Source organism: Ammospiza caudacuta, chromosome 5 (assembly GCF_027887145.1).
Source record: "Ammospiza caudacuta isolate bAmmCau1 chromosome 5, bAmmCau1.pri, whole genome shotgun sequence".
In the NCBI taxonomy this organism is placed as follows: Eukaryota; Metazoa; Chordata; class Aves; order Passeriformes; family Passerellidae; genus Ammospiza; species Ammospiza caudacuta.
The window spans coordinates 63,877,686-63,903,522 of record NC_080597.1 but is presented as its reverse complement, the minus strand read 5'-3'; the positions used below and the strand labels follow the sequence as shown (position 1 = coordinate 63,903,522).

General features: G+C 36.9%; 1 protein-coding gene across 3 annotated transcripts in view; it reads right to left on the bottom strand.

Annotated features, from left to right (window-relative positions):
* Positions 1-25,837, bottom strand: part of COG5 (component of oligomeric golgi complex 5) — a 175,769-nt gene that overhangs the window by 49,017 nt on the left and 100,915 nt on the right. For all 3 annotated transcript variants that reach the window (XM_058805046.1, XM_058805047.1, XM_058805049.1), the window contains exons 8-10: positions 13,173-13,338; positions 12,003-12,115; positions 11,831-11,908 (exon numbers count right to left, since the gene is read on the bottom strand). In XM_058805046.1, the coding sequence (XP_058661029.1) occupies positions 11,831-11,908; positions 12,003-12,115; positions 13,173-13,338 (357 nt within the window). The remainder of the gene's footprint in view (positions 1-11,830; positions 11,909-12,002; positions 12,116-13,172; positions 13,339-25,837) is intronic.

Genomic DNA, 25,837 nt, shown 5'->3' with positions numbered 1-25,837 from the left:
CAGAAAAGAAAAAACATGTCCATTTCATTTCTGCACTGCCCAGCAGTACCACAAAAAGGTGGAGATAATCTATTATATTTCAATGTCTTGCTACTCCAAAATGAATTACTACTACTTAAAATGATAAAGGAAAAAAAATTATCTCTTTTCACTAGCAGTGGCAATACTGGCCAAACCAACTAGTGTCTTTACAATGTCATTCATTAACAAGTACCACTGAATCCCTCTTGAAGAACTGTTCATTGAAAAACTGCAAGTTCAAGCACAAGTGTCAGTTTAAAAAAAATAATCTTAAAGAATGAATATAAATTCTGAAAATCAGTCAAAGGTATAGCGATACATCTAAAAGTAATGATAAAAAATAGGATTATCGTCACAAACTGCAATTAGATGAGGAATTAATCCAACTCTACTCCTTATCTCTAAAGATAAAGAAAGGTAAAGTTTATGGGTCATATATTAAGAACTGAGAAAGAACATCTTTTACACTCTTGGACTCATAAAACGTATGATAATTAACACTGAATGCTAAAATAAACTGAGATTATGGAATCTCATTTTTGACTGCTTGAGGACAATGACAGATTTAGAAACTGAAGTAATTTATTTTATAGTTATGTTTGTATTTTCTGTAAAATTGTACTTGACTTTCATAAATGGGCAAAGTAAAATTAGAGTATCAGAAAATTATTCAGAAGGTTCACTGCATAAAATCTCTTTTCTTTGATAAATTTATTGTGATAGCATAAACGTGAATTCTTAATTCTTTATTTCAGTTTCAAATTTAGAACATGAAGACTACTACGAAACAAATGGCCTTTCACATAAAATATAAATTAATTGGCTTTCATATTCTCTATCCCAACCTTGAACAATGGTTGCCAACTGAGCATTACAACTCATTCAAATTCTAAATCATCTAATGGAGGTGGAAAAATAGTTAGGAGAGCACTTTTCAAACTCTTTTTTTCATTCCTGTAATTACCATCTACATCTCTACCACTGTCTCAGCAGAAAACACAGTGATTAAGGGTCCAGAAAACAAATATGCATGTGCTCCTCCCCATCAACATTCCTATCTTAAATGTCAGATTCAGCATGGTGACAGGTAACAGTAACATGGGAAGATGCTTTATGTTGCTGTGGAAATATGCCACTTTTCCATGTATCTCTATAGACATATATAATATAAGGTCAGACACGCATACACAGGTTCTCATGCACACATTTGCATAGGTAGCCACAGCCATACAAATTAGCCTCTGCTCATTAGTTTGTGTCTTGTGACCTGGGTGAACGGTGTACATTAACTGTATCAGAATTTTGTAGGGAAGAAAGCCCTCATGGCTCAGCTAGACAGCTGTATTATGTATGAGGAGAGACAGAAGGGAAGAGCTTCACAAAGAAGTCAGATAACATTTCCTACTGACTGACTACTGAGTCAAAAACGTTCAGGGGAAAAAACAAATGCCCAGTTTTCTAACTAACTAAAATCACTATCTACAGAGTGCTGGCTGCTTGTGTAACAATGACATGAGATTTCACTTTGTCCAGTGCTGAGATGCAGTCTCTCTGGAGGTGAAATATAGCTGCTGATTAATAGCACAGAGAAGACCATGTTAGAGTTTGTGGCAGGAACTAGAGAATACTGTTGCCTACGCATACACCAGGGGGTATTTAGTGGGTGGACTGTAGCTACCAAAACTGGAATACAGCAAGGCATTAGCATTAGATACTCCAGAGGGAGTAAAAAAGTGCCATATGCAACCATGAGCATACAGAAACAATTTAATTTGTTTAAACCCGTCATTTCTTTTGCTTACACATTATTTGATATATTACTTTTGAAGGTACATTTGAGTTTCTCACTGCTTGTTTTTTAAATTATGTATTCTAATAAGGATTAGCTTTAACTGCTTATAATGTAGCATGCAATTCCATCTGACAATAATCAATACTAGAAAATTACAAGGAAAGGGCAGCTAAAGGCATGCTTCTCTCCAAGAGGAAATCAAAGGAATATGCCTTCAACTGGACAACTTCTTCAAGGACTTAAAAAGATAGGCAGAATGAAGCTGGAAAAGGCAGTTCTGCTTGCTTGAAATGTACACAGCAAATCTACTGGCTCATCTTAATGTAATGGAAAGTTTATAAGCCTTCCCTATGCTTCACATACAGCATTGTAAGCAGCAAACCACAGTATCAGAAAGTAACTGCTCTTTTGGGCCTTTCGCTTTCAGAAAACTGAAGTCAGCTAGCTAAAACTACCTTCTCATCTTCCCATCTGCAAATAATGAATATAATCCTCCTCCACACTTACACCAAATATCCTCAGTGGTAGACAATGTATGGAAGCATTGGGTACATCCACATTAGTGATTCAATGTGGAGATAGGGCTCTCTTTGGTCCAAATCTATCTTGTGTCTAATACTTGTCTTGCAGAACACACTGAAATGTGCTAGCAGACAAACATTCACTATTCAAGGAATACATTACCTCATAATTAGTCTAAAAAAACCCACTTCTGCAATTAAATAGCTTTTTGTAGCATATCATCATATAGTTGTAAAATAATCCACAAGGATGTACTAATATTTCTATCAATTAATATTCTGAGACTTTAAATGAGGAATTTTCCATTTCTCTTGCTTCTGAAAATGAAATAGAATTGGAAGATGTTAAATTATTTACACCCCCTCCAAAATAAAAATGCTTGCTTTGAAATCTAGTCACAAGCAGATTAACATCTTGTGATACAATCCCTTGTAGCAGGAGCAGCTGACAAGATGAGTAATGAACTGCATCCGATTATCTTTTCAGCTCTGTAGCAATCATTTTCCAACAGCTTCCTATGCCATAACCAACAGCACTGGAAAAAGGTCACTGTTCTGTCACACTGTCCCCCCTCCCAGTGTACGTGTTTAGCAACACAGAGAACACACAAACATTTGGAAGGTAAGGGGTGTTATTATCTGGCACAAAACTATTTCAGGTGCATATTGTACACACAGAAAGCCTACATAAAACATCCATACATAATTGAAAGTCTCCAGAAGTAAATGATTGCACTTTAGCATAAAATAAGATGTTATTTCCTCTTGTCATGCGATATGTTTTTCCTTCAACAAAAGAACCTTAACTGTAATTGATGGTATCTGTAACTCATGATAAGAAAGATTCAGATTGACATATATATATATCTTCCCCATCATTAAATAGTCCAAATTAAAACTATGAACATTAATTGCAAGCAATTTTAAGACTATAATGGCAAAACAAAACTTTCCTCCCAAACCAGACCCTTTAATACAGCATTATAGAATGAATGGTACTGTCTGCTCACAGCTTTATTTTGATCTCACAGCATAGAAAATCTGCACATAAATCATACTTTGTATCACTACAAAATGGAAGATCAGCCACAGAACTAGCCATTTTCTAATAAAAACCTGTTGTAAAAATGTTCCAATGCCTAAAGCACACTTATATAAACTAATATCTACCAACCCAAACTGTAAATTAAAAATACTGTCACTGTTGTTCCTGTGACCAGTGACCACTTTTTCTCCAAAACTGAATAGCTAGGCAGTCACTGACATGATTTAGTAGCCCCTATGTAATTCCTTATGCAGTGCAAGACAGTTTAGATCTGTCCTCCTCTTGTTAATTCTTTATTTTCAGAAATTAATCTAACAACTGCCCAGTAACACACACTAGGGCAACCCTCTGTCATTCTGACCTACTGGACAGCTGGCCACAATGAAGGAATGAAAAAAAAGATACTTTTGAAAGATGTATGGACTATTAGCACTTAGCTACTTTAAAATATGTTATTTCTAGGTAACCCATTTGCATCTGTGTAGAGTAAAATAGAAAACCACAACAACCAGACTGTACTCTAGCCCAGCCACTGTAGTCTTCCTCCTTTTTCACACTATTTAAGAATTTGGTACACAGTCACACATACTATTCACAGAGGAATTAATTGCTCATGAAAATTATACCCATAAATCAGACAAAATTTGTCCAGCAGGCCAGACCCCAAATGGTGATATATTTTCTCAACAGTGAGGCTCACTATATTGTCTATGTGAATGGGACAAAGTTTATCCTTATTAAAACCATAGACAGCGGTAGTTTGACTTCCATGGGATATATTATTTATGTGAAATTAAAAATGTGCTTAACTGCTTTGCTGAATCAGGGCCAGAACCAGCAACCTGTTAGAAATATTTTCACTTTGTGTAACTATTTCTTTTCAACTATTACTAAAAAGTCACTATTGTCAATACTCGGCACAAAGAGTAACACTGTGCAACTTTCCCCTAATACAGCAGGTTTTAGATAAAACATCTAAGGTTGTGCAATAGAACCACAGAGTCACAGAACTAACTAGGTTGGAAAAGACCTTTGATATCATCAAGTCCAACCTACAACCTCACACCACCTTGTCAACTAAACCATGGCACCAAGTGCCACATCCAGTCTTTTTTTTAAACACCTCCAGGGACTCCATCATCTCCCAGGGCAGCCCATTTCAATGGCCAATCACTCTTCCTGTGAAGAACTTTTTCCCTATGTACAACCTAAATTTCCCCTGATGCAGCTTAGTAACACTGCATAAGGCCAGTGCCAAGAGACATTTGGACAGCGTTAGTTCTTCCCGCTCTCTGTCCCAGGAACTCCTTAAGTTTCCTGTCAGACCATTCCTCCACTCTCTTGAGGTCACTCTTGACAGCAGCATGACTCTCTGGAGCATCAGCCACTACTCCCAGTTTTTTGTCATCAGCAAACCTGCTGAGGGTTCATTCTGGCCCATCATCCAGGTCACTAATAAAATCTTAAAACAGAACTGGACCTTGTACTGACCATTGTGGAGGTACACTACTGACCAGCTGCTAGACTTTGCACCACCAATCACCACTTGCTGGGCCTGGCCATTCAGCTGGGCTATTCATGATTAATCCCACATTGACAAAAAGCTCTCAAAGTGGAACTGGGAGAGCCTGCAAACTCAATCACCTTCTATGCAATGACTGGTGGTAGGGAAAGGATTTAGATCAGTACTCTTTTACTGGTATGTGGGAGGAGGGATTTATACTTGTCTATTAATTTTTTTTTCAGTAGTCCTTTCATTTTTAGTGCATGGTATTACAGCACCTAAGCAGACTTGTTAATATTGTGAAGCACCACTATTACTCAGATTGATGCATTGACTGCATAGATTTGAAATTTAGATTGGATGTTGCCTGCTCACAAGATTACAGAAGAAACTACAGACTGACACAATTCATGTGCTAAACCCCTTCTCACTCACATGAAAATGACTCGTTTTCCCAGTTCAAAAAATATAACCCATTTCCACTAACAGCTCCTAGTAAGTTAATAACCACTGAACAACAGTGGGCTGAGTACCAGTGTCATCAAAGGATAGAAATTAGAAGAACTGTAGTCACTGCTACTATACAATAATACTCATGCTAAAGCCTGGAAAACTGATTTCAAGTCTCCTCAAACATAAAAACAGCTTACCTCATTTTTAAAAACCCGTATCAAACTACTAATTAACTTTGCTATTAGTGAAATAAAATCAAATCTCTTTAGCCCTGTTCTTATTAGAACTATTTAGTATCTGACATTAAATCTAAATACAAGGAATGAGAATGGAAGTACCTCCCTTCTTCAGTATTAGACAAGAAAGTAAGAAGATGCTGAAAGGACAGATATTTATTTTTACAAATGGCTCTATTTCTTCCACACTGTAAATTTAGAACTTAATGAGTATAATTTTCCATCTGTGAATTAACATATTTGTGTCTGTCTAAAATAGCTATTTTAACATTCAAATAATAAATCTGACCCACTGATTCTAAACTGGTTCCCCCTTCATGACAACCACTTCCAACTTCCCTGTAAAAATTTTGATACTTTGAGTAGAATGTGAAAAACATCTTCATTGTGAAGCCTCTTTGAAATGTAAAACAATATGGTGAATATTAGCATGCAGCTAGTTGCTGCAGGCTCCTGAAATCAGGCTTTGCATACTAACATATACAGTGTTTTCTATCTGTAATCAAACGCTCCGCCATGGAGAAATACAGGACTTGTGAATGTTGCTCCAAAAACAGAAGACGTTTAAAGGACAGTCTAAATATTTTTTCCACCAATAAAGCAACAATGCAAATGATTTAACAATTTCATATGACAAGATCTTGTGGGACAGAAATAAGGAAATCTATTTGCACTATTTCTATAGTAGCATAATTGCCAAATGTTAGACTGTGAACAAAAAGCCATCATCCTCAGTAGTGAAATTAATCAGTAAAGAAAAGACAAATTCGGAGTGTGTTCTCAATAACCCTTTTCTATATACTTAAAGAAGTCAGGATTAAATCTCTTCAAATAAGAGTGAATTTAAATTTCTAATGTTGTTTGGATTATACATTACAGGTGCAGAGATGTCAATAAATGACACTGTGATTTTAAAAATGACCTTGACTTTTTTTTCTTTTACTGCAGGGCACAGAATTTCATTACACTGGGTTGATCAGTTTATATCCAAAGTGTAATAGTTTCTAGACTTCCAGCAGTAGTGCAACATTTGAAAAAGGTCTCTTTATGCAGGTGATAAAGGAAACAAAAGCTGGTTTGCTTTATTTCTCAAAAACCTCCTTGACTAGAAAGTAAAGTTAAAACTGTGCATTTCATAGAATATTGGAATTCTTAAGTGATTCCTCAGAAAAACTATTTTGTAAGGAACAAAAATACCTAGATATTAAACAGTGTCCTATATCTTCAAAACTACTTAAAACATTAATTAATCCTTCCATATTCATGCAAGATATGCATCAATTGGAAATAAATGAACTTAGTATTCAAGAGCCAGTAACTACCCCAGGGATTTGACAGCTTTCTTCTACCCAGAGATGTGATTTAGTATGTACAGCTTCAATTCCAACCATGCTTTCACCTTGACTACTTCATATCCCCTCCAAGGATGAAAGGATGGTTCGTTACCATGTCCACTCAGCCCGGAGCTGTTCAGGAAAGATTGACAAGAATGATGATAAAAGGCAGCACTTCTGGTAAATGTATTTCTTTTCCAATGGCAAGCTGAGTGAAAACCAACTGACTTAGTAATTTGCAGTCATCACTGATCTGCAATTTGCACAAACACCACCAAACCAGAAGCGAGAAAGAACAAAAATCATTATTACCTACTAACCCACACAACCTCCACACCATCCCTTTTCTTCATAGCTGCATATTTCTGTCAGAGAAACAGAATTAAAGCTGTACATAAGCTGTAGTGTCATTAGAAAACCACTGCACAGGCTCTGACCCTCCCATGTGAATTAGGATCAAATTATTTTTAGTATGGCTGCCTGGGCACACAGATCCATTCAAAATGAGAGTTGGGACTTTTAACAGGTATGATTTTCTTGGCTCTTTAAGAGTCCTCAAAACTCCTGCAAGTGAATTCAGCAGGGCAATTTGTAGATCTGAAACAAAAATTGTCTTAGATATTTTGGGAACCAAAAACCTGCTCATCCACCTGGGTACATCTTCACAAAGTACCTCATTATGGCTTAAATAACAAATAGAAATCACCATAGAAATGATGTGCAAGTAATCCAATTCTGCATTTACAAAAAAACCTGAAAAATAAATCATATAATAATTGGTGAAAACCATACTATTTCTGAATTCACATAAGACAATAATTAGATTATTTTTCAATATTTTCCACTTGGGATTATTTATTAATTGGGTCAACTGAATGTGAATATGTGATGGTAGATGTGAATAATTTCAAAGCAGCAACATTTTTAACAAGTTTGGACGGGGAGCAGAAATTAGAAGGTGAAATATAAGTACATTCTGTCAATAAATATCTATATTTTCCATTTATTTTCTTTCTCTTATGTAATGCTGAGGACATTTCTTTCTGTGTCTTTAACACCTCATATTGCCAGTGTTGACAACTCAGGAAAAAAGCCTGCTTACTCACCAAACATTCATCAGCAGAAGCAATGATAAGAGCCCTCCAGTAAGTGCATAATAACACTCCCTAGAACTCTCGGCTCACTTTTTTACCCCGAGGCTTACGTAACCGACAGGGTTTGTGATGTGCCCTGGTTGCAAACAGGACACCCAAAGGCGAGCAAGGGCAGCTCTGCCTGCACCTTTCTGCCCAGCAGAGAGACCCAGCTCATCCTTTCTACTGACCACCCCAACCCCCCTTAAAAATGATTTGCTGCTTTTCAGGCTGCTTCTCTCTTGGCAGAGCCGTTCCCTGATGCCTGTGTGGGAGTGAAGGACCCAAAATAGACCAGGATCAAAGATCATTTTCAACTCTTTTACAAGGGGCTAAGAGGGACTCCAATTAGGAAGGTGGCTGTCACAGAAAGATGTGTTTGGCTGCGATTTACACTGGAGTCAATTGTAGTTTAGGCATTACAACAGCCGAGGAAGGATTAGTCACTACACATTGAAAGAGAGAAGCAATAAAGCAAAATAAATTGAAGTAACCTATTAGCTCTCTGAAGGTGAATTAGGTAATTGAAAGAACTGATATAAATAACCAGTCATTAGGTGAACAAAAATATCAAATTTCCATTATTTAAATCTTATTTGTAATTTTAATTTTTGCCCTTAAAATTATGACAGCATTAACCCTATCTTTTAAAAAAGGTATACAGTGAAAGCTGTATTTATTTTCCCCAAAACTAGAAATCAGAACTGCATGAGTTCTGAATTCTTTTGGCCCTCTCCAACTAAAATCTAGCCATTAAAGGTCTTTTTTTCTTACATAAAACCCACAAATTGTACGTCGAATTGTATTTATCCTTTAAATAGCTAACAGATTTGTTAAAAAATTAAATCTGTAATTTAAATATGTAAACATTAATAATAAATCTATAGTTCATGACAAGCATAAAATGAATAAGTTTTTAGAAGGTACTATGAGTACATGATTGCTTTTCAGAATTGCATTAATTTCATATTGTGTCAAAGGAAAAACACCAAAATCTAGATCTGCAAAGGGAAGGAGTGAAAAAATGTGCAGTATAAATTTAATGTCCAGATTCTTCCATGATCCTCATGTAAGCCTGATACTGTTACTTAACTCTTGGCCACATCTAAAGCTGGTAAAAATTGGAAGGGAATTCTGCAGGAGAAAGAATAGGGTAAAGATGCAGGTGTGGTCATTGCTGTCATGCTGAACTGCAGAATTTAACATTTTCCAAGTTCTGTACCTCAGCTTCTTCATCTGTCAGGTTTTGTTTCCTTTTTTTTTTTGAAAAAAAAGAGTTTTTGTGAATCCTTTAATTAATTAGCTAGCACTTTTAAAACCACCTTTTTGGATACAACATGATACAACACTACTAAATATTATTATGGTAACAGGTAATTAGAAAGCCGGAAGGCACATGTTTGAGATCATAATACAAAATTAGAAAAACTGCAGGCTGTGCTATCTCTAAAGAGAAAGACACAAAAAATCCCCAATGGAAATAGAGAATGATGACTTAAAAAAAAGGCAAGTAGCTTCCTTGCTATTAAAGGACTTGTGCTTTAAAAAGGCTGGATCTCCTCCTCTCTTATGCTTCCTAGGATGATACTTGCACTGCAGTAATCAAAACAAGGAAGCAGATGGACAGGCAAAGTGGTACTGCAGCTGCTGCAGAAGATGACTATAATAATAATGTTGACATCAGTAACAGTAATTAGTGCACAGACTGTAGAGTGGATGATTCGTTTTCCTATCTTCTGGAGTGGGCATGCTGCTCTAGCAAACAGGTACAATGTTAGTACCTTTGACTTGTTTTGTTCATTTGCTCAGTTTATTAATGAAATTGAATACAATACAGAAAATCCAACTTCTTTTTCTCTCCAGAACACTTGCTGAGGAAAGCACATTTCAGTTTGGTTTAACATGAGATGGAATCTTCATTAGTAAATGGCAAAATACCAATTTCTTATTTATATCTAAACCAATTCATACTCTCCCATACAGCCATCTGTACTTACACTCCTGAATTTCAGCAGCATGCAGTACATGTCTGGTGTCTGAACAACAGCTCTACTCTTTGGTGTGACCTCACTCATTAGCAGCCTGATGCCACTCCTTTTTCAAGGGACACCAGAAGAAATGGTCTAACTGTGAGAATGTCCAAGAAAAGCACAATGCTGTGCTGAACCCTTTCAGGCAAGGAGTGAGTGAAGCGTGGGTGCCATCAGCAGTACTGTGCCATGCTGAGAGAATTCTGCTAGCAGAACATCAGATAAGGATGTACCACTCCTCCTCAGTTGCCCCACTGAGAATGACAGCGTCCAGCCTGGCACTTTACTACACCAAAACACCCACCAAAGAGCAAAGTAATTGGAAGAGTGAAAACTGTGGAAAAATGCATACATGGATTTTATTTGGGAAATAAAACTTTTCACTTAGATGCAATCTTACACCATGAATGTTAAGGGAAGGAAGAGTAATCAGAGAAATGATGGAACATGCTTAGCATAAGACAACCCAGTAAGCTTTTTATTTTCTAATGTGTTTTTCCTTACCCTGCTTTCACTGAAATTCATTTTCCCTGTTTGTTTAGTCTCCATGAGGATAAAATATTTCCTTTGGCTTCCCTCTATTATCAGCCTCAAAAACTGGAAAAACTCTCTTTTCAGTTGTTGAAAAACTCCTTTTCAACTGATGTTTTACAAGAGGGAAGAGTGAAAGTCAGAAGCATGGGCAGAGGGTGGGAGCCACTCATGAACACCAACAGATCATTTACCTAAACTCCCTTTCCATCCAAACTCTTCCTTTCAGCATTTCTGGTCTGTCTCCAGGTTTCTATGTTTCTCCCTAAACATGCTGATCCACTGAAGGGCTGATCCATCCAGGCAGCAACAGATTTTTTTTTCCAGATTAAGCACTTCTTAATTAAGAAAATACACTAAAAGCTTATAAACTTTTTGAGGGGGGTTGTGGATTTTTTAATTTTGGTTGAGTTGTTTTGTTGTTGTTGTGGTTTGCTTGTTTGTTTGAACACAGAAAGAGAAGCTTGAAGTGCCTCATAGAAAAGTGATGCTCTGTGCAACACCTTCTGGAGACAGGGTTAAGAGACAGATAAAGGCTGTATTTAACCTTCATTATCTGCTTTCACTTTTGAGAAGACCACGTTTGCATATGAAGAGCTTCCCCACGCTATTTCAAATACTAAGTCCATGTAAATTAAAAATCCAGTTACACACTTGGAAGGAGATGTCAGCAGGAACATGTCTTTTGTTTTCACTCTCTTCTTCTAACATAGATGAGACAGTTTCAGTAATCCTGTTCCTACCACTGAAGGAGACCATTAATCAAATTATTCCAAATATGAATACAAAAACAATGCAAATGAATGGAAAATAATAGGTATTCAAAAGAACAGCCATGATTATTTTTCAAGGGAGAAATTGTCAAGAAGTGAGAAACAGATGGCTGAAAATGATAGATGAAGACACATTCTCCTATGCAAACCAACAGATTTAATTAATTACTCAAATCACATGGTATTACGGAATGACATTAATGATCCATACAGTGGTACCTTACCAGCTCCCTTTTAAAGAAAACAAAAGAAATTACAACAAAATGAACATGTTTACATCCTATAGATATAACCCACAGACCACAAATATATCCTTCAATGTTAGAGTTTCAACACTTTCCCATCAATTTAAGTTAAAAAAAATTATGGAACTGTAAAACTGTAAATAAACTCATTCTCTCATCACATTTTTCTCAGGAGATCTACTAAAGCATATTCAGCTACGTTAAAACTTTACCTTAACTATCTCCTCTATGAAGCAGACATGTGACACAGGATCTCTTTTCTTTGCCAGCACTTTCTGCAAATGCTGCACCTGTAAGAGAGAATTTATTGAGAGGGAAAGTGATATCTAAATTCTTACATCCAAAATTGCATGATGAGACAAACAGGAACTAGCTGCAGAGTACCTGTCCACAAGCAGCACAGATCTGATCCATGAGTTTCTCCATGTTTGTCCAGAGGGCTGCTCGAAAAGCTGCTGTGTTCCCAGGTGTTGGCATAGCAGCTCGACCAGGGCCACCTAAATGGTTTTTAAACATACACAGCAGCACATTTCAGCTTCCACAAATGAAAATTAAAATATTGGAAATATTGATCTCTATGCACTTTGAGAGATACTTTTTTTTAAAGCCAAAGCAGCCTAAAATACATTCAGAACAGAGCTTTGTGAACGGCCTCAGTTGTCTCAACTGAGAAGCTAAGCTCTGAAGTTCTTCGGGATACTTCATGCTCATGACTGTTACAAGCTCTACCAATTCAGACTTCCACAGAAACACCACAGTAATGCAAATTTTCCAGGATTTAAGAACAGAGGGAAATGGGGGAGAGAGAGTAACTGTGAAAAATACAGCTATTACCAGCTCAGGACTTAAATGCATTGACAAACTGCAAAAAAAATTTATATTCCAGCTGAAGGGCATGCAGCTTCTCAACAATCACTTCACTTCACAGAGAATGCATTTCTGTATTATTCCACTGATTAAGGCTCTTGATCCCTACCTTGTTGCAAAACTTCTGAAAAAAAATTGAATGTTTCCAACACCAAAGTTCAAATTTTCCTGCCCACTCAATTCCTCTGTATTTTTTGGTATCTGAGCTAACTGGGAACTAAATGTTTAATAGTGCAACATTTCTTCATATTGAATAGTCTGCTTTGAAAGAGTTTTCACCTGACAAAAGCATAACAATGTAGTTGCACACTTCTTCCAACGATTGCAAATAATTCTCCCACCAATAAAAAGAAAGAAGAATTTGGAGTCATCATTCCATGAGAAACAACTAAGAAAATGCTACAGATTGTAACCTAATGAGGACAATTTTCTGGGCAACTTAGGAAGGAGTGGAAGGGAGGAATAAAGGAAAACCTCCGAGCCAAATATCAGACAGACCTGATTTTGTCAAATTAAATGTTTTGAAATTAATTGTTTTCTGAGATATGCCTAATCCAACCCTCTAGTGGTTAAAACAAGCAGGGAAACATTTCTAGAACAGGCTTGGATGTGAGAGTTTCTTCCATTTTATACCATACTCCTATGAAAAATAATCAGTTATCATTCTCTGTAAAACAAGTACCATACCTCTTGCGACTGTTTGAGATGGTTGAGTCAACACTTTGATATCCAAAGCATTTTTTATGTTCTCTTCCAGCACTGTGCAGTATCCATCCACCACATTAGCAATGGTATCCTTCAAAGTCCCAAGATTATAGAAAACCTGAAGAGCAGTTCCCACTTGAGTAGGATTCTGAAGAAGGAAGATATTAAAAAATAACAATTATCTTTAACTGCACTATTGAGGTGTTTTATCCCTGATGAGACATCATTTTAGTGGGCAAATTAATCTTTTAAGCTCAGTTTGCTAATTCTTTTTGTTTAAATTACTGGCATCCTTACTGCAAAACAGAGAATGGAGGGTAAAGGAGAGGACTGATTTCCTCTGCTCTCTGAGCAATGCTTTGCTTAGATCCTTTTGGTGCTATCCTCTGAATATGAATGGAAAGAAAGGACCTGGAAGCACTGCTGGCAATAGCTAACCTGGGGTAGGTTATCAGTGACTGATGCAGTAACTCTGGGGTTAGTTACAGCACAGCTGTATTCAGCTATGGTGTAGCTGGTAATATTACTTTAACATGCAGTGCTTGTTACACTACTGTCAGGTAAGTCCCAAATAGTTAATTAAAAGTGATACAGGCTAAAAAAATACTAATGAAGGATAAGAAGAAGCAAGCAGGTCGAACCTCTACTACTGACTACTGCAAAGTTTAAGCTTGTATTTCTACATTTCTATTTCTAATGCTGACAATAACTTCATTTTTCCTCACAGCAGAAATAAGAAATAAACCAATGCAGTGATCATTTCCTGGTTATTTGCAAAAAAAAAAAAAAAAAACCACAAAAAACAACTGTTCAACACAGGGAAGTGAAAACTGTCCAAAAAGTGTCCAGGTCCACTGTTTAAGAGACAGAGACCCCTGATAAAGATTAAATCTAATGATAATTCCACTTAGCAACACTAAACACTGGCATGGGTGCTATTTAGCAAGAGAAAAGCCTCAAATTATTGCCTTTAGAAACTAAACACTGTCATCCATACACTGAATGCTGCTTTTTAAATTAGCATTTACAGGCAATTAGTGGAGGGGGCAATCAGTTGATCATATACACATTAGAGATGCAGTCCTTTGCCAGCAGTAAAGAACATGGTCTGACAGAAATGCTGGCAGTCAGGCTGGACAGAAACATCTGAGAATTCTGTGAGATCACTGGCACTCCCCACTGCAAAGCCCACTTTGGATTTGGCCATGGTGCAGCTGCTGTGCTGAGGATGCACTTCAGGTATATCCACCTAAGGCACCAGGTTTTCTGATCTGTTGTGTTCCCCTAAACCAAATGTTTCAGAGGTCACACAACTGTAGCTGCACATTTGTGCCATTTTTTTCTACGGTTCCTACAAGATCAAAACCAAGTTAAAGCAAAAAAAGCCAAATCTCATCTTCATTCCTATGAGGAGTTCCCAGGTTTAGTGGAAAGCAAAGGAGTGTTAGGCATGTATTATGGTTTGCAGACCTTATACTAACTATACCAGTTTCTTTTTCCAAACAGTGTGGGAGTTAATGAGCATTCCCAGCATAGTATTACGGGCCTGGGACTTGTAGGTTTAGTTTTTTGACAACTGGGTATGCTGTAAAATTTCTAAGCATCCTGTGGGTGTGCTTGTGGAGGTGGGAAAGTAAGCCATAAAGACTGGAAGATTAATGGGATGTCAGAAAATGAAGAGTACTATAATGCAAGGAGGGAATTTGGGGACAGAATGAACAAGAGAAAGAAAATATAAATGGGAAGAGGATGGGGAATAGAATGAACAGACTCTGCAGAAAGAAAGAGAATAAAACTGAAAGGAAGAAAAGATAGAAAAGACACACCTCATTTACCAGCCTTTTCTAAATTGTTGTAATTTTTACAGAATACTTACACAATTATGAAACCAGGTAGAGAGTCAGTAATACAAAATCAATACCTTACTGCTACTATAGGAGTGCTCAACTAGATTTCAGTCAGGCTCTAATGTTTATATATTAAATAGCAAAAATAGAGAACAGCATCGAAAGGTGAGCTGGGCACTTTCCACCCTTAAATAATCAATGGCCAGATACTTATTTTCCTGACAAAAAGGCAATACAGGCACAAATAACTGCAGGCAAAAAATCAATCTTAGAGCTACCACATCACAGTTTAGCAAACTAACTCTGTAGCTACTGGGCAAGAAAGACACTAAAACATACTCCAAGAAGGGCTGAGCTATATTTCAAAAGAAATGGTTTTAGCCAGAAGTTTCAAAACAAAATATAAAATCATGGAAACATTCTATTCACTCAAAGTATCTTCCAAATCTAGCACCAAAATTAAAATCAGAATGGAACAAAGATTATGCAGGTGGCCTAGTTCCTATTTGCTTTAAATTGCGGACATGGCCACAGACAGAGGGCTCCTAGCTCATGTATTCATTCATCTTGTGTGGAATTAGAGACATATCAAATCCCTGACGAGGTAGAACAAAGTGTATTATTTTATTTGATTCATTTACAGTAATTTTCTCACCTCAGGAAGCAGTTATTGTTTCATATGCCCCAGACAGGCTATGTAACAGTCCATTGTTGGTTTAAGACTAATCCTAAGAGAATGGAAATTTTTATGCACAGCTAGTTTCAAGGTTTAGAGAATATGAAAAAAAGAATGAAGTCCCCCCTTTAGGACAAAATTATGTGACAAAAATGTTGAAAGCAGGATGGAAATGAATTATTATACTTTAAGGCTTGCATATACATCTCAAAATTAAACTGTTTATCATTATACATACTGGACAAGAAGTTGAGAGCCAGTATTTCAGAATTTGCTACTACTAATAGATGCTATTGATAAGAATTTTTCCTTAATATTTTTCTTCTACCTGAGAAAGCTTAAAACTAAACAGGTCTGAGATTTGAAAAGCTGCCATAATTTTTATCAAGAGGAAAGCATGCATTTGAAAAAGAACTGACTTTAAAAAGAACTGACTACAACAGTGATCTACACAGGAAAAGGGAATCACGTCAGAGAATAATATTCAGCATAGCTATCCAAGAGGAACAATATGGAAAATAATGTAACTACTTTTGAGATGGAATTTAATCAGTTAATCAGCAGTACTTTATAACCAATTTGTCTGCCACTGCAGGCAACTACACTTAGCAATTTTAAAGTGTTCCCCTTAGAATCTCTGTCCCTAAAAAATTTGTACATTTGCCATAATGTACATTGCTTGAAGCTATGGCAATCAAAAGAGTAGAGGGCAAAGAAAAACAGAAGCTCATTTAGGAGTATGTTAGCAATACAGTATAATCTAAGTGCATAAACACAAGCATACACAAGTGAAGTAAAAACATGACCCCACAAAGTGTAGGGCAACAACACTACCTACTCAAAAATTAACTGCAGTGATCTTCAGATTGCAAAAATTATTATGCATCTGGGAGTTAAGGAGAGATGGCATTAAGTCCACCAATAATACCCTTCTCTGCAGCGACATGTATCTAGCCTTCTAGAGCAGAGAAGGTCAGAGTCCGGCTAGCTGAGGTTAAGGCTGACACCTCGCTGCATAACCTGCCAGCGCCCCTCGGCGTCGTAAGGCCTCGGGCTGTGCTGGCTGCGGACTGGATCGCTGCTAAACGACGAGAAGGAAGGAGCTGGACACTCACTGGGGGCTAAACTGGCTTATTGGAAAGCCCACGATGTCCCAGCGAATGACCAAGAACAAAGCGTGCTTAAGGGTTTTAAAAGGAAGGAGTGGACCCGGGAGGGGTTTACAGCAGACCAATGGGGGGAGAAGAGGGGATGAGCTTAACACAAATGACACAGTGGAGAGCCCAATAGGTACCAGGTATGGGAGGGGCCCCGGGACCACAGCCAACCACAACCCCCAAAGAGGAGAAGCTTCTGGAATACTAGGTGGAGTGGGGGGGGTGATTGACTTGGCCCAGGGAGGAGAAAAAGCATACATATAAGGGAAAATGGGGAGGAGGAATTATATAACCTAACAGATTGACAATAGAACTGGCAGGGCTGTGGCGGGAAAACTGAGCAGGGCAGAACCATTTTACACAAAATGGGGGGGAGCAGATGCATAAAATGGGGGAAGAATTAAATGAACTTAATGAACACACTACAACACTTCTCCATTCAAAGCACTTCTCCATCTGCCAAGTCACAACATGGTATGTTACAGATACATGGAAACTAAATTCCACAAATGTAAGAGCTTAAGAAGACTCAGTGAGTCATCAGTTCAACATATGAAGAAAATAAAAAAATGAGCATGCTCAAAAGCTAGTTCTACCACGAAACAAGTCTCACAAATATTTTAAAACACCAAAGTTTGTGAGTATCCATCAGACAATAGTTTTAACAGCTTGGTCAGAAGGTTGATACCAGTCACCACTTGAAAAAAAGGTATGGGTATTTCAATTAATGTGTTCACAAAACAGATACTCATTCAGCAGAAACTATGAAGAGATGTTCACACCAGATGTATTTGCTAATTTTCTCTATGAATGAGAACCATTCATTTTATTGACATAATTTCTGATTAGTTTTATCCCATCCCATTCCATTTGGTTCTGTAGACAATCACAGACAATAGAAAAATAAGTGTCATGCAGTCATTAGTACGAATGTGGGTTTTTTCCCAATTACATCATGTGGTTGTTTCAAAGAGCAGGTGAGTGGATTTAATAACCCAGCAGATGCTGTCCAGGCCAGCATGGCAGCTACAGTCATTCTCAGAGCACAACCCCATTTGGTCACTTCCTTTCCCACAAAGATAATAACCCTGAGAAGACTAAACAGAGATGTCATTAAAGACTTAATTAACTATATCCTACATTTCTAATTTGAAAGTATCTCCTAGGATGGAACAAAACAATTTTGTTTTGTAAACTGCCTATATTTTATAGGGCAACTATTTTATAAGGGCCAAGATTGTAGTCTTTTATTTTATGACTGCCACTAGTATTATCAGAATAATCTTCTGAAAGTATGGCTTTCAGAAGGAGAGAGCAATAATCTTCTTCATCATTAGAAATGCAGCTTGGACAAGCAAACCTGCTCCTTACAAGTGAGAGTGGTGATGACATTGAGCAATTTGGGGACAGAAGATTCCTAGCATAAGGTTGAACCATAAACAAGAAATTTGCATAACAGGCAAAACTAATGGCTCAAGTGCTACAAACACAGCTTCCAAACTCACACTCCACCTTCTCAGGGTACAGGATTCACTATGTGGATATTATTATCTACCCAGTTCAGTCTTGGGGAACTTCACATCATTATTTCTTTATCCAGTACAAATCTGTCCCAAAGATCCCATGCCACAGGATTTGCATCTGTGTGGACTATCAACTTCCTTCTCAAATGAAAATGTGTTAATTTGCAACAATATTTATGGTCAATCTGAGACAATTTATGGTTTATCTGAGACAATTGCTACTGCTTACACAAAGAAGCAGTGTTACAAATATAATTAATTGTTAACTTTCATGCAGTTACATTTCACAAGTACTTGCATCACCAATAATCAGAACAGCTCTCCAAGGAAATGCTCTTTTACAGTATAGTTTAGAAGGACCACATACAGAGAAGTCAAACTTGGACTAGTTCCTCACTTAGAAATTATGTTCCATAGCTACTAATGCAGGACATTCCTAATTCACTTATTAGAATCAGAACAGTGGCTCTGACTGAAAATCTTTATCATTCTGCAGAGAACAGATACCCCTGTTCAGGAGAAGCTGTGGCAAGCTGATAGACAGACAGACAGACAGACAGATAGATAGATAAATAACTCAAGAGCTGTGATTTCAGTGTGCTGTCACATCGTTCCCTCGTTATGCAAAACATACACCATGTCCCATAAAGAAGCAGTAAAAATGTAACACAGCTCAAAAATAATTACATACATTGCTTAGTTGAAGGAAGATTCATAATTACTAATTAGTCCAGGAATCATTTAAACAGAGTGGTCTGACAATGTGGTGAGCAAGGAATACCACAACATTCCCTAACCATCAAGAAATAATCAACACTAAAACACAGCAATCCCAGACCAGGATGCACATTGAAATAACGAAACTTGCAAACTAATGTATATTTTCTGACAATGAATACAAAAGACTGTTGCAGTCCTTACAGTTTCTAGATTATACTTCTGAGTATCTTTGACTGATATTTAGTATTAACTAATTTCATTTGACAGAAAATTTGCTACATTGGGAGCTATTTCACTTAATTTTTTAAGTTTACTGCTCCTTTTGTTTGTAGGAGATAGCAGTTGCAATTTCCAACACAGCACAACTTTACAAAGTCCAAAAAAGACCCCTTGGAGTGGCTAAAAACCCCCAGTCAGATGTTCCTTTGCAGTGTTTGCCCCTTCTCCCCTCTCACTACTATTACAACATGCTGCCTGCCTCCTTCCAATAATTTCCCCATAAATAACATTACTATCCCTAATGACAAGTACTACTCAAAGACCAAGTGATTGCAAGTTTTGCAAGCACTTGCAGCTACCCAGTTCTTAGTCAACTCTTAGAGATACCAGAAAGGAAAAAATGAAAAGTTACTCCAGGAGAAGCTGCAATTCAACTTACAGCTCAAGAAGGTAAGCAGTGAAGAAAACTTGGCCACCTAAGTCACAGCCAAGGCAAAATGACCTATTGAGCAGAATTAACTTAGAAGGGTTGCAATTCTTGCTTTGAGGTGTAACTCAGCTATTTTAATTGCAGAAAAAGTAACAAAAAACGAAAAGTATAAATTAAATGCCAATCAAATTCAGTTTCAGTCTAAAACAGTATTTTATTCCATTTCCAAATATCCATGCCTAAAAAAAATTAATTGATATATCACTGCTCCTAAAAATGAACCTACTTAGGGAAGCTCATCTCTGTGTTCATTATCACCCCATCTGTCTTTTACTCTGTTCATCTCTAAAACCTGAGCAATAAATGAAAAGGTCAAATTGACATTGTAAAGCCAAAGAATACAGTAATGGCAACCCAGATCTTCCTGGTTTGGTCTTTGCAATGTTGGGAGGAAAGAGAGGTTAAAATATTATTATTTGCTATAGAAATATCACAGGTAACAGTGATGTAAACACACTAAAAGAATATTTTAAGCCTTAAGAGGCAAGAGTCCCAAAGCCAAACATTTAAATATGGTTAGGTTATAACATCTCCCTTCTGTGAGCCCATGTTTGAAATACACAACCTCTCATGGTAGAAGGGCTTTCACATGAAAGGAGAATAGCCACAAAGCACAGTTACAAACCTCATCATGCCCTCAAACAAGGTCAGCCTTTTGTTTCTTAGAACAACAAGAAGGAAATAGCAAGAAGCATTGCACTACAAAGGTTGAGGAGGGAAAAAAAAAAGATACAGTAGCAATAAAATACTAGAAAGCAAAGAAACAAGATTTTTCAACACAGCTAAATAGCTTGCCAAAACACTTATTCACCATAATAGTGTAATCAAAGCAACAGATGGCTAAGAGCTAATGGGACAGAAAGGCATCAGGAACTGTTGTAAAGAATTATCTCATGAAACATCAAGCAATGTTCCAAAGTTTACCAAGCCTCAGGCTATCAACGTGACAGCAATTTCAAAGAAAGGATCTGGCACCTCTTAGGACAGATCAGCTACACTGACTAGCCCGTAACAATTACAAATTTTATCCTACAATGCCCTATTTGAGTGTAGGAAGAGTAATAAGTCTTTAAAGAGTAGAAATGATACAAAATTTTACATGGAAATGGGGGCTTCTGAGCCAAATCAAGCCTCTTAAAATGCTTCTCTCACCTCTTACACAATTTGATCAATCTCTAAATCCCTTACTGATAACAAACCAGTTCACCTCTGAAGATGTGGCTTCCCTATTAAAAACACAACTGATGAAGTTCAGGGAGCAGAAGGTGAGATTGCAGCACCTCTCCTGTCCTTGTGGAACCCTGACTTGCACCTGCTGATTCAAGTCCCATTACTGAAGAACAGAAGTGTAAGGACACAAAATCTCATAACTAATTTTAATATTTGGACAAAACCTTGTGACCAGATGTTTTCTTCCACTTCACAATATCATTATGTACGTGCTCACTCTATTAGATGGTTCAACAAAGCCATTAAAAAACCAAAATGTCAAGTTTCACTTTTAACTCAGTCTTAACAATCATCATTAGGAATTAGCTGCTGAAGGGTTTTAACATGTTTTTCTCTCTTACAAAAAAAAAAAAAAAAAAAAGTTTAAATTCTATCTCAGAAAAAATATCCTTTAAATGATATGTTCTGAATTATTTAAATATCTACCAAAAGCCATCTGGGTTTTCTTGTTCTCTTGCTAGTCTTTGCAACAAGATAATAATTACCTATGCAAGTGACAACATCTCATTTCTGGAATCTGTGCGTATATTGTCAACAGCCCTGAAGTGCCCTCATGTATTTAAAAGGAATGAACTTTAAAAAGCTATTTTATATTAAATTCTTTTTAGCTAATATTTTCATATTCAACTACAGACAGACCTCCATCATGGTCAGATTTGTTGCTGCATAGAATTTTAAAACTTTATTTTTCTTAATACAAAGTTCAAGTTCATTGTATCGCATATCTACAGGAAATGTAGATAATTTGGTGAAGATAATTTGGTGAAGAACTGTAGGTTGCCAGGACTGCTGGAGATGCCCTAATCCACCTGCTTGCTCAAAGGAGGGTTTACCACACCAGGCTGCTCAGGAATGAGCCAGAAGACACTTTCTGCTCCGTTTTCTCTTCCTAGTTCTTCTTACAGCTCCCAGAGAATGCAACAATGGATTTGTGCAGTCATTTTCATCAAGTTTTGCTGAGGCCAGCTTGAAAGAGAGCAAGCCCATGTATCCAGCCAAACATGTCTTCAGTGCTGGCAGTGTTACCCACACCCAGACAGCAGTCTAAGTCTTCCAGGTTCTCTTGTAAATTTGACCCCTGGCATGACAAAACTCACTCTTTTTGCTACAGATTCAACATTTATAGAAATAGATTTTATATTTCTAGTTGGTTGTGGTTTCTTTTTTTATAAGGCCAGTCTCTTTAAAATCAAATGGGCAAAGCTGTATCACACAAAAACTTTACTGTGAAGGAAAAAAAACTGAAGTTCTCTGCAGAAAAAGAAATACTGCGCCTAGCTTTGCCTGCAGCTAACACAGACACTGGGATCCAGTTTGGCCACTGAAAAAAGGCTGTCCCCACTCCTCACTTCAGCTGTCAGCCAGCAATGCATTCTGAAACCTTCACACAAATGGGAACCTGCTGGGGTGCTGCCTGCAGAAGGACAGAAGGGAGGTGAAAGAGAAGAATAAGCAGCTGAATGCCCCTCTTCTTCCACACAGATGACATTATTCATCACCCAAGAACTGCAGTATTTGATCCAAGATTTTTCCTCTCTAATGCCACATACTGTTCAGTTCCCTGTGTCATTTCAAGCTCAACCAAAGCTTTAAATCTTTTTGTTACCATAAATGTAACAATGTACGATAACGCAGAATTTCACGTGCCACTGAGTAGCAGATCAAGAACAAGATGAAGCATTGATTTTTTCTGAGAGTATTAAGACAGAGCAGATTTTTAACCTGAGAAAGAGGCAAAATGAATTATATTATCTTATTTAGATGAGTATCATGGCTAGTCGATCATATTTTTCACTCTGCTCTATGCAGATGTGGCTTATTAATGCTTTGTATGTTCTCCTTGGATCCCCTAATTGCATTACTGCAGAACCTGTTAACAATCAACAGTCAACAGTACAAACCACAAATAGAATTACAGTCTGGGAGAGGCGTTTAACAATAACATACTATCTTATCTGGAGAGAAAGAACCTCAGTGTAGCTTTAGTTTTGAAGAGACACAGATACACAAAGTAAAAATTTAAAAGGCTGGGATGTATTATACAGAGATCCAGCCAAAGTCCACGTCAGTCTCTGCTCAGCCGCATCCCTGGAATTTACCAGAATTTCATATATGCTGTTCACCTTTCAGTATCTAAAGCAAATGAGAAATATTTTAATCAATTAATTAATGGTAATAAAATACTTACATGGACTAGGACATTGGAAGACAACTTTATTTAACCTCATTCTATAAAGATTAGACCCATGTGATTAAAACACTGCAATGTCTGATAAAGAAAAAACTTCATGGTTCCTGTTCCAGTCTTACCTCAACTGTTTTCAACAAGACCTAAACTTAGCCTACCTTTCTGCATCTGCACCACTTCCTTATTTCACTGCTCTGCCGTATCCATGTCCCACTCCATCCTCTAGCCCTTCTGCAGTCTCGTTCTCAGAACAGCTATTTCCATTCATATCTTTCTCTCTGGAGTTACCCTCAAGACCTAATCTTAGTTTCCAGTTTCCGTACTGACACGTGGTGTTCCCAGTCTCCTTCATTCCACCCCTACAGTACAGTTTATTCACAAAGCTTTTCACAGCTGAGCAGTTCATAGCAGTGACCCAGGCCTCTGTGCATATAAATAGATGAATCAATCATCATATTTGCATTAATTACCTTAAAAGTACCAGAATCAGATACATTCTTGCCCTTGTAAGTACTATCTATCCTTAGTGCAGTTGCAGTTTCTCATTGTGGACAGCTGTCCAACACATAATGGTTGACAGTTTTCCAGTCCAGGGAAAACACCTAAAGAGATGAACAACCAGAACACAGAAACAGACTATGCAACAGCCTCTAATTTAAAATAATTTCTGTCTGCAAAGAAAGCTGAATTCAATATTATTAAACATTCCTGTATTTTCATGACGGATATTCTATGAGGAGTAATTTTTTAGTGATCACAAATGACATTCACTAATTGGTATGAAACCAACCTAAGTGTTTCATATATCAAAATAACTAGTCTCAATGGGGAGATCAAAAACATTTTTAATAGCTTTCTAAGGTATTCTGACTTTTTTTTTTCCCCACTCACACACACACTGCATAGCTCGTAATTCCTTAGAATTTATTAAGATGTAAAATATTTGGAACAGTAATGCCATATGAATTCTTCAAAAAGCATCATCTAAGTCCAAGTTAATATGTATTTAAAACATCATCTACAACAGAAGAATAAGTTTTCATGTTTAGTTGGTAACAGGTCAAATTATTGATATGAATTTCCAAAGAAAAGGACCAGAAGTGATTTTAAAAATTATCCAGCTGATCCTCACTTAAAATTGTTGCTAAACAGAATGCAAAGTTTTTGGCAAACAGCTAAGTGGTGATTCATAGCAGAGTGAAGGGATATAAAACATTAATGACTTCTCAATTTTCACCTATTACTTTACCATAAAAGACAGTTATATAAAAATATTGTTCAGATCAGATGCACTTTCAGGAATACCCATTTATAGAAACTATTTATAAACCACCTTCTTGCACTATCAGAAAAACAGAAGCAGAAATTATGAGATTAGTAGGGCCACACAATAATAAATCCTTACAAATAAACACTGGAAAGTGAAGGCTATTTGTTGTGCTGCACTGAAACATGCAATAAAGTACTTGCAAATACTCCATTATCCAGTCACAGATTTTTGGTCTAATTCTGCATTTATGAGTCACAAACACCTACACAGAAAAAAAAAGACAGACAAAAAACCCCAGACACATAATCTGTCAATCCACTTTGATTAACCATTTAGAAAGGCTAGGAGCAGTGAAGAGTTTTACTTTTATAAAAATACCGTGTCACAGTTGGACATCAATTGCATTAGGCTTCCTAAATTACCTCTATACAGGGCAAGTGCACAATGGCAAAGTGATATAAAGCTCTCTACATCACAGAGCAGACAAAGTCTGCACAATCCCATAATCTGTTTCTAATTCAGTATATATCTTTTAATAAATGTGCACAGGCTCATCAAAATCTGAAAGATCAGGATCTCACAGGACAAAAGAGACTACCACCATGTCTATTATTGTCAAGGCTTCATAACTCTGCAGAAAAAAGTTTAAGACAAAATGTGAAAATAAAACCTTTGTCAATTTAAAAAAATCCAGTTTTTCTAAATTTACACACAATGAAATATTAATTTACTAGTTCAGAGTGTCTTCTCCACCAAAAAGTCTTTTCCTCCTTTTATAATCCTTTTAGAACAGCAGTATTTTTAAATTTAAAAAAAAAAAAAGAGAGGTCTTCCTTATGTATTCTCTGTTTGTTAGATATTGCTTTCCAATACTTCTAGCAGCAACAAACATGACCACCAAACATTATAAAATGTGTCCAGGAACTTCAGTGACCACAGAAAGACTAAATACTTCAGCATTTCAACTCACATTTTTGGAATATCCCCAGGAAGTGCCATATTTAAATGACTAATCACAGGCATTCCAAATATTTATTTTAACCCAGAAACAATAATCTTCACACAGGTATATAGATGTATGTACACTATTATGCATCAGTATCGTGCTGAAACAGACCAAAATGAATCTATCAGTTGTAATATTACTAGCGGTACCAGATTTGTGTAATTTTTTATCTTCTGCATTCTATGCTAATAACAGCAAAACTTATTTGATGGTGTGTTCTTTTGCAAGGGCAGAGAGAACAAATATCAAGTGACTTGGGATCTAATACATTCACATCATGCTTTGATTTGCCATCTGAAAAATATGCACCAACATCCACAA